Below are 14681 nucleotides of genomic sequence, written 5' to 3' on the forward strand. Positions count from 1 at the left end.
GAGCAAGGATAGCCTGATTCGAGCCCTTGGAAACTAGCAAGCACATTTCTGAGCATGTGCAGAGAGTCATCTCTGCCTCGCCGCTTTGCAAACACAAGCTGCCTCCGGGCATATTTTGTTGGAAGACAAGGTGCATGCGTAGCTCAGTTGGTTAGAGCGTGGTGCTGAGAATGCCAAAGTCGCAGGTTCGATCCCCGTATGGGACAGCTGCATATTCCTGCATTGCAGGGGGTTGGTCTTGATGACCCTCAGGGTCCCTTCCGACTCCACAATTATATAGAAGGTTTTGAGCTCAAAAGAAGCCCCCAAAATGTGACTTCCAACAATACCCAGCAGGCAAATTGCTCCTGGTATACCTTTTCACAGCCCTAATTATTTAATAAAATCATAGAATTGTAGAGTTGGAAGGGACCTCTATGGTCATCTAGTCCAACCCCTGACAAGGCAGGAATCTTTTGCCCAACGTAGGATTGAATCCACAATTAAGATTCTCATGCTCGGCCGACGAATTAAAAACAATTTTTTTTTGCTTCATTTCATAAAATGTATACAGCTCTTGATTATAAAACACAAAAAACCTCAAGACAATATTATAAATAGTAAGAATATTTTTTCTGCGACTTTCAAAAAGCCTCTGGGATAGCTCAGTCGGTAAAATATGGGACTTTTAATCTCATGCCCCATGTTTGCGCGAAAGATTCCTGCAATAGACTAAAAATAGATTCACCAACCTGGAGACCTCCAGCTGTTCGGAACTACGAGTCCCATCAGCCCCAGAGTGCCCAAGAATGCCTAAGGCAGTGCCTGAGAATGGGGGGCTGGATATGTGCTGGGAGGGCTGTGGGAATCTGGCACCTCGGTTTGCAACCTTCCCCCCCCCCCCGTCGCCCAGTCCTTTAATCCTGGGGAGGAAGAGGGCGCACGGAGCGCGGCGGTGGGGAGACAGAAGGCAGCGACCCTGAGCAGCTCCCGTCCTCTGGAGGTTGTAAGGCGGGGTGGGGGCACGAGTAAGCGGTCCCCCCCCCCCCCCGGCTTGACTCCTCCGCCCCCAACCATGCCATGTAAGTCCTTGCTTCCCAAGGACTTTGCAGCCAGGGTCCGTGCGCGCAGAAGCTGTGCGTAAAGATGCTGGCCCTGCCTGCTGCTGTATGGGGACCCCCCCGTCCAGCGGTGACCTTCATCTCCCCACTCCCCACCTGGATCTACACCCCCCTCCCACCCCCAGCGATCGCACTGCACCCCCTTTACCTGACTGATGCCCAGCTGATACCCAGAGCATCCGTGCCAGCCTTGCAGCGGCGGGAACAAAGCCGGGCGCAGCTTTCTTCTCCTTCCCACGAGCCCCTCCCTCTCCCCTCCGCACGTCCCGGGGGGAGCCTCGCCGCGTACCGGGCTCCGCCACGGGTCCGAAGCGCGCCTTGCGCTCCCGGCCGCGCGGAGGAGCAGCCTCGGACGCCCGCCCACCCCGTGGCAACATCTGGAGGGCGCGCACGGGAAGGCGCCCTTCACACGTTCCCGCGTGACACGCGGGCGGGCCCCACGTGCCCAGACCCCGCCCGCCTGCTCTCTCCTTCGCGGCCTGTAGGAAGGGGCTAAGCGGCACGCAGGCACCCCACCGATTTCCACAGGGACCTGGCTGCCTGGATTCACGCGTCTTGCAGGAACGTGGGAATGGAGGGGGCGGATTAGTAGGAGGAGACGCTCCTAAGGTGGGATGGAATGGAAGCCCAGCAAGCAAACACCAGGCCTCTTTTTCTCCTCTTTATTAGAAAACCTTTGATGCCAAATATATTAAAGAAGGGGTAGTGGAATGAAGGGGTCATATACATGCTCAGTTCTGGTGGCGCCTGGCTTCTCTGAAGTCAGGGGGTGCATCTTCTCTGGCCTTCTGCTGGGCACTGGCTTGTTCGTCTTCAAGCAGAGTCTGCGGCAGCAAAATGTTCTGCAGAAAAGGCCACCCGGAATTCCAGATGGTGCCACGTCTAGCAAGGAAACGTGGCTCGGTGGAACACAGCAAGGGAAGAGCAGAGGTTGCCAGAAGTACCACCTAAGGTCCTGCGTTTCAAAACGCAGCCGCCTGCGATCTACGGAACTCCTAGCCACAGGGTGATGTACGCAGACCCACTGAACTTAATGGGGATGGCTAACCTAGGTTCCTTGACTCCTGTGACGCTGGAAGAAAGGCGGGGTGCACATCATACATTTAAAGCACACCCAAACACAGGAATCCTGGGTATAGCCGTTTGTCAAGGGTGCTGGGAACTGTAGTTCTGTGAGACTCACACTTCAGTTCCCCGGATTCTTGGAGGAAGGGAATGTGCCGCAAACGGAAGGGGCATGCGTAGTTGGGTACCAGTTCCTTCTTTTTTAAATGAATGGAGGAGGATGGGCCTAACAGTGAATATTTGTGTTAACAACTAATAATTGAACACTTGGGGGGGGCGTATTCTCTCCCCTTTCACCAGGTGCTACAGCCCATCTCTGAGCAGATGCAGCCAGCACTGCACTGCAGGAACAGATTCTGGAACCCGCCGGAGGAAGAGCCTGTGGAACTCCCAGATACACCTTTCTTCTCTCCATGCATTATGAAGAGTCCACGCCCCCCCCAGCACTCCCTGCCTTCTAAGTGGGTGGTGGCCCACTGTACGTGAGCATGAGGTGGAAGGATCTGGCGTAGCGGTTTTCCTGGAGGCAGGAGAGCTCCGACGAGAGCTCCGACGGGTACAGAGGGAAGGGGCTGGCCAGGAACAGCAGCAGCAGGATGGCGCTGAGGATCATCACCGTCCTGTTCCATATGGTGGGGAGTCTGGGGGGCTTCTGGCTTCGGAGGCAGGAGATGATCGAAGGCTCTTGTAGGCTGGATCTGGATGGAGAAGCAAATGGTTCAGATTCGGAAATCTGGTTGTTGGGACAATTCTTTGAATAATAATAATAATAATAATAATAATAATAATAATAATATATTTATATTCCGCCCTCCCAGCCAAAGCCGGGCTCAGAGTGGCTAACAACAGTAAAATAATACAGCATTCTTTATGGACTTAGGTAAAGGGACCCCTGACCGTTAAGTCCAGTCGCGGAGGACTCTAGGGTTGCAGCACTCATCTTGCTATATAGGCTGAGGGAGCTGGCGTTTGTCCGCAGAAAGCTTCTGGGTCATGTGGCAAGCATGACTAAGCTGCTTCTGGCGAATCAGAACAGTGGACAGAAATGCCGTTTACCTTCCCGCCGCAGTGATACCTATTTATCTACTTGCACTTGACATGCTTTCGAACTGCTAGGTTGGCAGGAGCTGGGACCAAACAACGGGAGCTCACCCCGTCGCGGGGAATCGAACCGCCAACCTTCTGATCGGCAAGCCCTAGGCTCAGTGGTTTGACCACAGCGCCACCCAACTCCCTATATTAGATTATTGCTATTGTATATTACATTAAAGGTAAAGGTAAAGGGACCCCTGACCGTTAGGTCCAGTCGTGGCCGACTCTGGGGTTGCGGCGCTCATCTCGCTTTACTGGCCGAGGGAGCCAGCGTACAGCTTCTGGGTCATGTGGCCAGCATGACTAAGCCGCTTCTGGAAAACCAGAGCAGTGCACGGAAACGCCGTGGTACCTCTTTATCTACTTGCACTTTTTGTGTTTTCAAACTGTTAGGTTGGCAGGAGCAGGGACCGAGCAATGGGAGCTCACCCTGTCGCAGGGATTCGAACCACCAGCCTTCTGATCAGGAGGCCCAAGGGGCTCAGTGGTTTAGACCACAGTGCCACTCGCATCTTTATGGACTTACAGGACCTTAAAAGGTCACTTCCACAGTCTCCTCCCACAGCCCTCTTTAGCCTCTCAGGGTTGGAGCCGTCAGAATCATAGCAGATTTGGCTCCAAGGCTGAACAGCTGCCCAGCCCTATCCCGAAGCGCAGAGCAGAGAGATGTCTTTGTCCAATCGGAAGGAAGCTCACTTACCCCTGCTCAATGGTGATTGAGATTTCTGCTGGCCGGGAGTCGAGGGGCTCCTTCTTGCAGATCTAGGAAAACAGGCACAGAGAGTGAAAAGGAAAAGCAGGCATTGGTGGCGAGAGAGATTGGGGGCCATGGTTGGTTTGCCTTCATTTACAGTGGTTCTTTGGTTCTCAAACTTAATCTGTTCCAGAAGTCCGTTCCAAAACCAAGATGTGCTTTCCCATAGAAAGCGATGCAAAACAGATTCATCCATTCCAGGCTTTTAAAAAAAGCTCTAAAACAGCAATTTAACATGGATTTTACGATCTAATGAGACCATTGATCCATAAAATGAAAGCAATAAACAATGTACTGCAGTCACATGATCAATCAATCAATCAATCAATCAGCAGCTGAACTGGGTTCCACACAGTCACAAAAACAACAACAAAAGAGCCGCAGAAGCAAAAACGCAAAATAAATAGCAAAAAACAGACAGACCTCAGCGTAATATTCAAAAAGGAAGTGTGGCACTCAAATTGGAAGTGTAACACTCAAAACAGAGCATGTTTGACTTCCGAAAAAGGTTCACAAACCAGAACACTTACTTCCGGGTTAGCAGTGTTTGGGTTCCAAGTTGTTTGAGTACCAGGGCGTTTGAGAACCAAGGCACCACTGTATTATGTTCCCACAGAGGACCTTAAGGTCCACAAATGGCAACATTTTGGAGGTCCCGAGTCGCAAGGTGGTTAGACTGGTCTCCACTAGGGCAAGGGCCTTTTCAGTACTGGCCCCGACTTGGTGGAACGCTCTGTCACAAGAGACCAGGGCCTTGCGGGACTTGACATCTTTCCGCAGGGCCTGGAAGTCAGAGCTATTCCGCCTGGCCTTTGGTTTGGACTCAGTCTGACCCTTCTGTTTCCCTCCCCTTACAGTCTTGATTTATCGGCTACTTTAAAATGAGGCTGCATTTTAACCTTGTTTTTTTTTTCTTTTCCTATTATGTTTTTACTGTAATTTTACTGGTGTTAGCTGTGCTGAGCCTGGCTCTGGCTGGAGAGGGTGGGGTATAAATAAAAATATTTATTATTATTATTATTATTGCAACGAGGTGCCACCAGGGCTAAAGTCTGGTAGGAAGCACAAGCTCAATGGGCCTCCTAAATCCAGAGGTGTGGAAGTGGCTGGAGGTTGTCCAGTGTTACCCAAAGAAAGCACTCTGCACATGCTCAGAAGTGCATTCCTTACAGCTTCAGGATCTCCAAGCATTCCTTTCTCGGTTGCAGCCCAAGGCAGCGAAGCCACAAGGATCCAGAGATTCCTTTTCTGGTGTTCCCAACCTATCAACTGCTTACCTGCCCAATGTTGCTGGCTGGGGTTGGCAGAGTTGTCTTTTTCGCCAGTTGCCGTGACTTCTGCCTCTTGGGTCGTTTCCCGCTTGCCTGGGATTGCACTGGGAATTGCAGATTGAGGACACGTAGGGAGACAGGCCCACAAGTCCCAGTGACCTGCAGAGTGGACCGTAAGATGATAAGGTGCTGCCCTCTATGGAGCCAGATCATTGGTCCATCTAGTTCAGTGTTGGCTACACTGGCAGGCAGCAGCAGCAGCAGAAGGCCTTGGGTTCCATCCCTGCCATCTCCGTGTAGGGCCAAGATGGGAAAGGCTAAAACCCTGGACAGCCACTGACCATCAGATATTTCTCAAACCTGAGTCCCTGGTTGTTGTTGGACTACAACTCCCATCATCCCTAGCTAGTGGGATGAGTGGTCAGGGATGATGGGAGTGTTGACATGCAGAGGGGCCGGGAGGCCAGCTGGCAAGCCCAGCTCGGACGTCTCCTTCCATCGGCCCGTGCTCTGACGTAAATCAGCAACCCGAACTTCAAAAGCCAGGGCACGCAATTAGCAGAGTGAGGCCACTGGTCCCATCAACTCCTGGCAAATAGAAGGGGAAGAAATGGAGGCAGGGAGAGATTTGACTTTCTTGGGCTCCATGATCACTGCAAATGGTGACAGCAGTCACAAAATTAGAAGACGCCTGCTTCTTGGGAGAAAGGCAATGACAAACCTAGACAGCATCTTAAGAAGCAGAGACATCATCTTGCCAACAAAGGTCCGTATAGTTAAAGCCATGGTTTCCCCAGTAGTGATGTATGGAAGTGAGAGCTGGAGCATAAAGAAGGCTGATGGATGCTTTTGAATTCTGGTGCTGGAGGAGACTCTTGAGAGTCCCATGGACTGCAAGAAGATCAAACCTCTCCATTCTGAAGGAAATCAGCCCTGAGTGCTCACTAGAAGGAAAGATCCTGAAGCTGAGGCTCCAAGACTTTGGCCACCTCATGAGAAGAGAAGACTCCCTGGAAAAGACTCTGATGCTGGGAAAGATGGAGGGCCCAAGGAGAAGGGGACGACAGAGGACGAAATGGTGGGACAGTGTTCTCGAAGCTACCAACATGAGTTTGACCAAACTGCGGGAGGCAGCGGAAGACAGGAGTGCCTGGCGTGCTCTGGTTCAGGGGGTCACAAAGAGTCGGACACAACTAAACAACAACAACAACTGCGCACACAGAAGTAGGCATGAGGCATAAGTCATGCTACAGCTACAGATTTATTGAACATAAATCAGAACAAAGAAACATGTCCTCTCTCTCTCTCTCATGTCGTCTCAGAGAGAACAGCAAAAGCAAAAGCTATACACAAAACGGAAGTTCCCAGCAAGCTGTGCTGGAATGTAAACAGACATGTGACACGCAACAATTTCATGTCTGTTCCTTACGGTGGAATGGAATTCTCAACAGGGAGTAGTGGACTCGAGTTTGAGAGACACTAGTGTACACCATCTTTCCTCGACCTGGTCCCCCCTTCCAGATGTTTTGGACTACAACTCCCATCAGCCCATAGCCATCACAGTTACGGGAGTTGCCGTCCCAAGAGCTTGGAGGGCGCCAGGTTGGAGAAGCCTAGTGCAGAGAAGGCACAGGAGATTCCTGCACCCAATATATACGTTCTCTACAACCCAAGATGTTCTCGTCCTGCTCCATCGGAAGAACTTACTTGTTCCAGCTTCCCTCCCATCTTCTCCCGGCAGCTCTGGCCCAGCCAAGTCTCAATCCGTTGGGGGTCAAATCCCATTGGTTCTGCTTGGCGGGGGCTCCCTTTCTCTGGCGGCCCATTTTGGGGGTGCTGACATCCCTGGAGCTCCCATGAGTACGACGTTCCTACCAGAGAAGGCAGCAAGAACATCAGATCAGGGAGGGAATCCTGTCCCTAAAGTGGAACTCCAGTCTCCAAAGTAGATGGTCACAGAGCGCTGGCAAACCAGAAGGAAATGGATGTGCCTGGTCTTTATTGAGAATTTGTTTCTCATTTGCTTGCCAGCAGGTTATACGGCATTGAGCATCCATCCTGAGTTGCTTGTGTGGTGGTTATAGGTCTTCCGTTAACCCATGGGTAGGCAAACTAAGGCCTGGGGGCCGGATCCGGCCCAATCGCCTTCTCAATCCGGCCCACGGACGATCCAGGAATCAGCGTGTTTTTACATGAGTAGAATGTGTGCTTTTATTTAAAATGCATCTCTGGGTTATTTGTGGGGCATAGGAATTCATTCATTTTTTCCCTTCAAAATATAGTCCAGCCCCCCACAAGGTCTGAGGGACAGTAGAGCGGCCCCCTTGCTGACCCCTGGACTTTAACCAGTCATTTATCCACACTTTTAGTACATTTCCCCCATCACTTTCCTAACTGCCTAAATTAATAACAACAACAATAAATTATACTCCGACTTTTCCCCTGACAGGATTCAAGTCAGTTTAGAGATAAAAACAAGAACCACTAAAACACAGTAAAAACACAATTAAGAAACAATTGTGGTCGTTTTCACACCAGAGTGCTTTAATATACTATAAGAGGGCAAAAATCTAAACTTCCAGTACGTGATTGACTCAGTTTCGCAAAATGCTGGCAATCTGGAGAAAGCCTTCTGTGCCAGACTTTACACACCTGCTGAAAACTTTTCTATTCTGCCAAGCCTGTGCTGGCAATTAAGAGCACATCTTTCAAAATAATCATGTGCTTTCTGATTTTGACTTTCCATATGGTTTTTCCAATTTGTATGGTTTTATGTCCTCTTGTTGTAAACTGTTTTGATTTTGTTTTAATGAAATAACAGCATGAAAATGTTTTTACAAATAAGTTCCAGGCACACCCAAAGGGACGATTCAGCTTATTAAACCAGCATCTCCTCTAAAAAGACCCTGGGAGATCAAATGCGGGGACTTACCAGAACTGCACCTTTTTATTTCCTGGTCTGTGACGGAGGAACTGAATTGATCCCACTCCACTTGGAAGCCATTCTGCACCTGTAAGAAAGGAGGGGAAAGACGGGGGCAGTTATGAAACCACAAGGAAAACTATTAAATTGGCAAGAAGAGCGGCAAGATTTTGGGGTGGGGGAATCGGCCCTTCTGAAAACCAGGTGGGGTAGGGAGGCGGGGTTACGTGGCATGGGGTGAACATGGTTAATCTGTGGAACTCTCTCCCACAGGAGACAGCGATGGCCACAAGTTTGGATGGCTTTAAAAGACAAGTGGGCAAATTCATTGGCTCCCAGTATGTTTCTGAGCACAATTCAAAGTGTTGGTGCTGACCTTTAAAGCCTTAAACGGCCTCGGTCCAGTAGACCTGAAGGAACGTCTCCACCCCCATCATTCTGCTCGGACGCTGAGGTCCAGCTCCGAGGGCCTTCTAGCGGTTCCCTCATTGCGAGAAGCAAAGCTACAGGGAACCAGGCAGAGGGCCTTCTCGGTGGTGGCGCCCGCCCTGTGGAACGCCCTTCCAGCAGATGTCAAAGCGATAAACAACTACCTGACATTCAGAAGACATCTTAAGGCAGCCCTGTTCAGGGAAGTTTTTAACGTGTGATATTTTACTGTATTTTTGGTTTCTATGGAAGCTGCCCAGAGTGGCTGGGGAGACCCAGCCAGATGGGCGGGGTATAAATAATAAATTATTATTATTATTATTATTATTATTATTATTCCTGGAGGAAAAGTCTTATCAATGGCCCCTAGCCAGGATGGCTATTGCTCACCCTCCACATTCAGAGGGGAGAGTTGCTCTCGCACTCAGGTCCCGCTTGCGGGTTTCCCAGAAGAAACATCTGGTTGACCCTTCTGGCCTTCCCCAGCTTGGCAACCTCCAGATGTTTTGGACTCCCATCAGCCCCAGCTACGAGGCAGTAGCAGGCACAAGGTCACCAGGTGAGCTTTGTGACTGAGTGGGGATTCGAACCCTGCTCTCCCAGGTCCTAGTCCACGCATGGCCACTATGAGAAGAGGGTGCTGGACTAGATGGGCCACTGGGCTGATCTAGCAGGCCAGCCTAAAACATCGTTTTGTTGCTGTATATACCTATTTTAGGCAGAAAAGTGAAGCGACCGTGTTCCTGCTCTCTCCTCCTTCCAAGCCCTGGGAGTGGGACCTCTTCCACCCACCCCAGCCATTCCCAAATGCTTACAGAAAAGTCTTCTTGGCTGCTACGTTTCAAAGGCAAGGAACAGGATGCACAAACAGAAGTCCTGCACTTCCGGCGAGGTTCTTCCCACTGGCCCAGACCTGCAAGGTAACAAAACAGGTAAAAGGAATCCAGCTGCTGCCCAATCTATCAGTGACCACATCAGAATATCTGCTTCTGTTTTCTTTAAAAAGTCAAGCTTCCAGCCCTTATGAGCCTTCTCCAGCTTGGGAGCCTCCAGATGTTTTGGGACTACAACTCCCATCATCCCTAGCTAACAGGGCCAGTGGTCAGGGATGATGGGAATTGTAGCTCCAAAACAGCTGGAGGGCCAAGATTGACCATGCCTGTCCTAGCCCAACAGCCTAAGCACAGTGCCTCTTCCGCGGTGAAAGACTCTTAGAGCTGAAGGTGCTGTTTGATGGCTGTAAAAAGGAAAGGGTCCATTAGGTCCAGTCGTGACCGACTCTGGGGTTGCGGCGCTCATCTCGCTTTACTGGCCAAGGAAGCCGGCGTACAGCTTCCGGATCATGTGGCCAGCAGGACTAAACCGCTTCTGGAGAACCAGAGCAGTGCACAGAAACGCCGTTTACCTTCCCGCCGGAGTGGTGCCTATTAATCTACTTGCACTTTGATGTGCTTTCGCACTGCTAGGTGGGCAGGAGCAGGGACTGAGCAACGGGAGCTCACCCCGTTGCGGGGATTCAAACCGCCGACCTTCTCATCGGCAAGCCCTAGGCTCTGTGGTTTGGACCACAGCGCCACCTCTGTCCCTGTTGGATGGCTGTAGGTGCTCAGAAACTCTGAAACGAATGATGGAGGTGGAGACAATGGTCATGATGATGATGATAATAATAATGTAATAATAATAATAGTAACAACAACAAATTATTTCTTATACCCCTCCTATCTGACAGGGTTGCCCCGGACACTCTGGGAGGCATCCGACAAAAATACAGCATCAAAAATTAAAAGCTTCCAACGACAGGGCTGCCTTCAGATATATTCTAAAAGTTGTGTAGTTCTTTATCTCCTTGATATCTGAAGGGAAGGAGTTCCACAGGGCGGGTGCCACCACTGAGAAGGCCCTCTGCCTGGTTCCCTGTAACCTCACTTCTCACAATGAGGGAACCACCAGAAGGCCCTCGGCGATGGATCTCAGTGTCCGGGCTGAACGATGGGGGTGGAGACGCTCCTTCAGGTATACTGGACCAAGGCCGTTTAGGACTTTAAAGGTCAGCACCAAGAAGAGAAGAAGAAGAAGAGTTTGGATTTGATATCCCGCCTTTCACTCCCCTTCAGGAGTCTCAAAGCGGCTAACATTCTCCTTTCCCTTCCTCCCCCACAACAAACACTGTGAGGTGAGTGGGGCTAAGAGACTTCACAGAAGTGTGACTGGCCCAAGGTCACCCAGCAGCTGCATGTGGAGGAGCGGAGACGCGAACCCGGTTCCCCAGATTAGACGACTACCGCTCTTAACCACCACACCAACACTTTGAATTGTGCTCAGAAACGTACTGGGAGCCAATGTAGGTCTTTCAAGACTGGTGTTATATGGTCTCGGCGGCCGCTCCCAGTCACCAGTCTAGCTGCTGCATTCTGGATTAGCTGTAATTTCCGGGTCACCTTCAAAGGTAGCCCCACATAGAGCACATTGCAGTAATCCAAGCGGGAGATAACCAGAGCATGCACCACTCTGGCGAGACAGTCTGCAGGCAGGGAGAGTCTCATCCTGCGTACCAGCTGGGCCCTTGTTCCTGTGTCATGATTCAACCCAGCTCCATACCCCCAAAGCAGGGGCCGTCCCTCCCTCCCAGGCCACGGCTACCTGTGATGGCGCTGGAGTATGAGGAGTCCTCTTCGTCATGCGACGTAGATCCCCCTATATCCACAGAAGGATCCCACTCCAGATCCACGTTTGCCTCCACAGCGGGAGCTGGCTGCTGGCGGTGCAGAGAGGGGTTCTTTGGGGTCGACTGGCGCATGGGGGCAGCCGGAGGCTGGGGCGGCCCAGCACCATCATCGCCCCCCCACTCCAGGGATTCTTCCGCGAGGGACTCAGACTCCAAATCACTGTCCCGGTCCGACAGCCACTCGTCCTCAAAGACCTGGGGGCAAGGTAATATGTTCAGGAGAGAAAGAGAGAGATCTGCAGACATGGAAGAGTTATCGTCCACTTAAAGAAATCTCAGGCAGTAAACTCACTGCACCTTCAATGCCCATTTGCAACACATCCTTTCCCTAGAGGAATTCTGAGCGCTGTTGTTTTCCCGTCACAGAGTTACAATTCCCAGCTTAGCCCAGGATTCTTTGAGGGGAGGAATGGGCTTTGCATGTGCTTTCAAGATACCGTGGGTTCCTAAAGAGATGTCCAAGATTGGACCTGGGGATATGCTCTGCAAACATTCTCTGCCCCTGAGCAGCGCCCTTCACTTGCAAGGGGCTGGATTCTGCACCCTCGTAGGGGTTTCTGTGCTTCTGTCGTGCAATTCGATATGATACGATACTCTTTATTGTCACTGTCCCATACAGAACAACGAAATTGAAAAAAATCTACATCAGACATTCAAAAACCAACAAGCCTGCTATCCCAGCTATCCCAACCTGGTTAGCCCCCAAAAACTCTGATACACCATTTTTAAATACAATATACTCCCATACAGACTCCTTACACAGCGTTTAAAACCAAAATCGCATTTGGATAGAAACTGTTCCTCAGGCGGCTGGTCCTAGTCGCTGTTACTCACCAGCCGCATGCTGACCAGTCGTCCTTGGAAGCGTAAGACTCTGCGGAAGACCTCCTGGCAGAAGCAGCTCAGGTCCTGCAACTCCTCCTCCAAGACTGCCGCGTCCTCAGGCTGGCTCTTCTGGATCAGAGCTTCCCCGTGCACCAGTAGGTGGTCAATGCGGTCTGCATTGGCCTGGACGTCTTGCTGGAATGCCTGGACGTCAGGAAGGAGAGAGGCAAAGGCCTTATCCCTTAGCTGGTTTTGGACTACAATTCCCATCATCTTCCCTAGCTAGTCGGACCAGTGGTCAGGGATGATAGGAGGCAGTGACTGCCATTAACCTGGATGGCTTTAGATGTGTATTTCGATCTGTTTTTCGTTTACTGCCGATTTTAATTTTTTTAAAAATACAGTATTTTAACTTGCTGCTTTCTTTTTCTTTTTTATACGTTTTTATTATTTTTTAACATATCAATTCCAGCAGTCATACAACATAACTTCTCATCTTATACAATATTTTAGACTTCTGTCAACACCTCTGATGGTGTTCCGTTCTTTATCACTTATTATGCATTTCTTAATTTCATATTACCTTTAATTGTCCTTAACTAATAATTCTCTTCATTATCTTTTTTGCAACATTTCAAATAATTCACCTTACAAAACTTCTTGCAAACCTACTAGTGTAATCTGTTCATCACAACTGCTTTTCAAATAGTCCGTAAGTTTACTCCAGTCTTCTGAGAATTTTGCTGGTCCCACAGGTTTCGAATCCTTCCTGTTAATTTATCTAATTCTGCATAGTCCATCAATTTCATCCACCATTCTTCTTTCATTGGTAGTTCTTCTTGCTGTTTTCAACTGTTTTTACTGATAATTCTATGGGTCCCCCCCTATTTATAAACTGTTTTGCTTTCTTAAGAAATCAAGCAAAATTTATGTCTTTTATGTTGTTTATGTTTGTTATAAATTTGAAAAACCAATTTAAAAAATTGGGGAAAAAAGAAATCAAGCAAAATATACATTTTTATGCAGTGCTTTTTTTCTGGGGGTATTTCAAAGGTATGCAGTACCGACACCTCACCCCCCCAAATGTTTAATTTGTGGCACTTCCTGTAACAACTTCATGGTGAGTAAGGTAAAGGTAAATGTACCCCTGACTGTTAGGTCCAGTCATGGTCGACTCTGGGGTTGCGGCGCTCATCTCGCTTTATTGGCCGAGGGAGCCAGCGTACAGCTTCTGTGTCATGTGGCCAGCAGGACTAAGCCGCTTCTGGCGAACCAGAGCAGTGCACGGAAACACCGTTTACCTTCCCACCGGAGCGGTACCTATTTATCTACTTGCACTCTGACGTGCTTTCGAACTGCTAGGTTGGCAGGAGCAGGGACCAAGCTACGGGAGCTCACCCCGTCACGGGGATTCGAACCGCCAACCTTCTAATCGGCAAGTCCTAGGTTCTGTGGTTTAACCCGCAGCGCCACCCGCGTCCCATGGCAAGTACCATCCCTTAAAAAAACAAACACTGAAATTAATAAGATAAATTTCTGAGCTTTTGCTGGACACTATCCATACATGGATTATTATTATTATTGCAAGAACATTGAGGTGTCCAGAAACGTTTCCCTCAGCAAATGTCCACCTGCTCCAGATGCCAGGTCCTGAGCTGAGATACCAGACTTCAGAAGCGTTTGGTGAATCCCTGGGGAAAAGTGTAGCCTTGTGGGAAAACTGCAAGAGTGCAAATTCTTGATTCCCCCTTTCCTCAGCTTTTTCCCTACCTGCAGCTGTATCATTTTCTCCAGCGACGTCCCTCCGGAGAAGTGCTCCACGTCGGTGAGTCGGAGGTCCAGCTCCACCAGCCACACCCGGATGGTCTCTTTCTCCAGCTCAAACTTTTCCCACTGGTTCACAAAATGCTGGCAGGGGGAGGGAAGGGAAAGAGCATATCAAACACCGCCCTTTATTCACAGAGCTAAGAGATACCTGGACAATATTGTAGGAGGAACATCTGCCCTGAAGCAGCATTTCAAAAATGGCCCAGGTTATACCTGTGGAATCATAGGTTGCATGAAATCCACACTCGACTCCGAGTATATTTCAGGTATCCCGGAGGGAATGTGGACCTCAAGGTGACTGTGGACCTCCAAGGTCCAGCACCCACCAGGACCCACCTTCAGCCTCTTGCAAATGGCAGCCGTCCGAGCCTGAAGGTCGTCCCAGCGCTGGTTGACCTCTTGCACCGTGGGCCGGAGCTGTGGGCCGATGGCCGCACTCCTCACCAGCTGATGGTATCGCCTGTTTAAGGATTCCAGAGGAAGCAGCTTGTCTGACACTTGTCTTTGTAGCACCTGAAAGGGAGCCATGCAAAATGCCAGTGGGGATTGTGTTGCAGGAATTTATGTATAGGTTGGGGGGGTTGCCCCTCCAGCAGATATCCTGCACATGCAGCCCACTACCAAAATCAGCACAATCGCTTTTGTGACTTTTGTGACTTGTCCCCTCAAA

At 50.0% G+C, this 14681-nt stretch overlaps 1 protein-coding gene across 1 annotated transcript; it reads right to left on the reverse strand.

Annotated features, from left to right (window-relative positions):
• Positions 1–1748: 1748 nt before the first annotated feature.
• Positions 1749–14681, reverse strand: SYNE4 (spectrin repeat containing nuclear envelope family member 4). Its single transcript, XM_081922173.1, has 10 exons — positions 14348–14681; positions 13955–14092; positions 12194–12388; positions 11275–11554; positions 9450–9547; positions 8215–8293; positions 6990–7153; positions 5289–5441; positions 3958–4019; positions 1749–2863 (listed from the first exon to the last, which is right to left on the reverse strand). Exons 1-10 carry the CDS (start codon positions 14537–14539, stop codon positions 2623–2625), a joined length of 1602 nt encoding a protein of 533 aa, XP_081778299.1. The 5' UTR covers positions 14540–14681; the 3' UTR covers positions 1749–2622.

This window comes from Podarcis melisellensis (genome assembly GCF_964234715.1).
Source record: "Podarcis melisellensis genome assembly, chromosome: 8".
NCBI lineage: Eukaryota > Metazoa > Chordata > Lepidosauria > Squamata > Lacertidae > Podarcis > Podarcis melisellensis.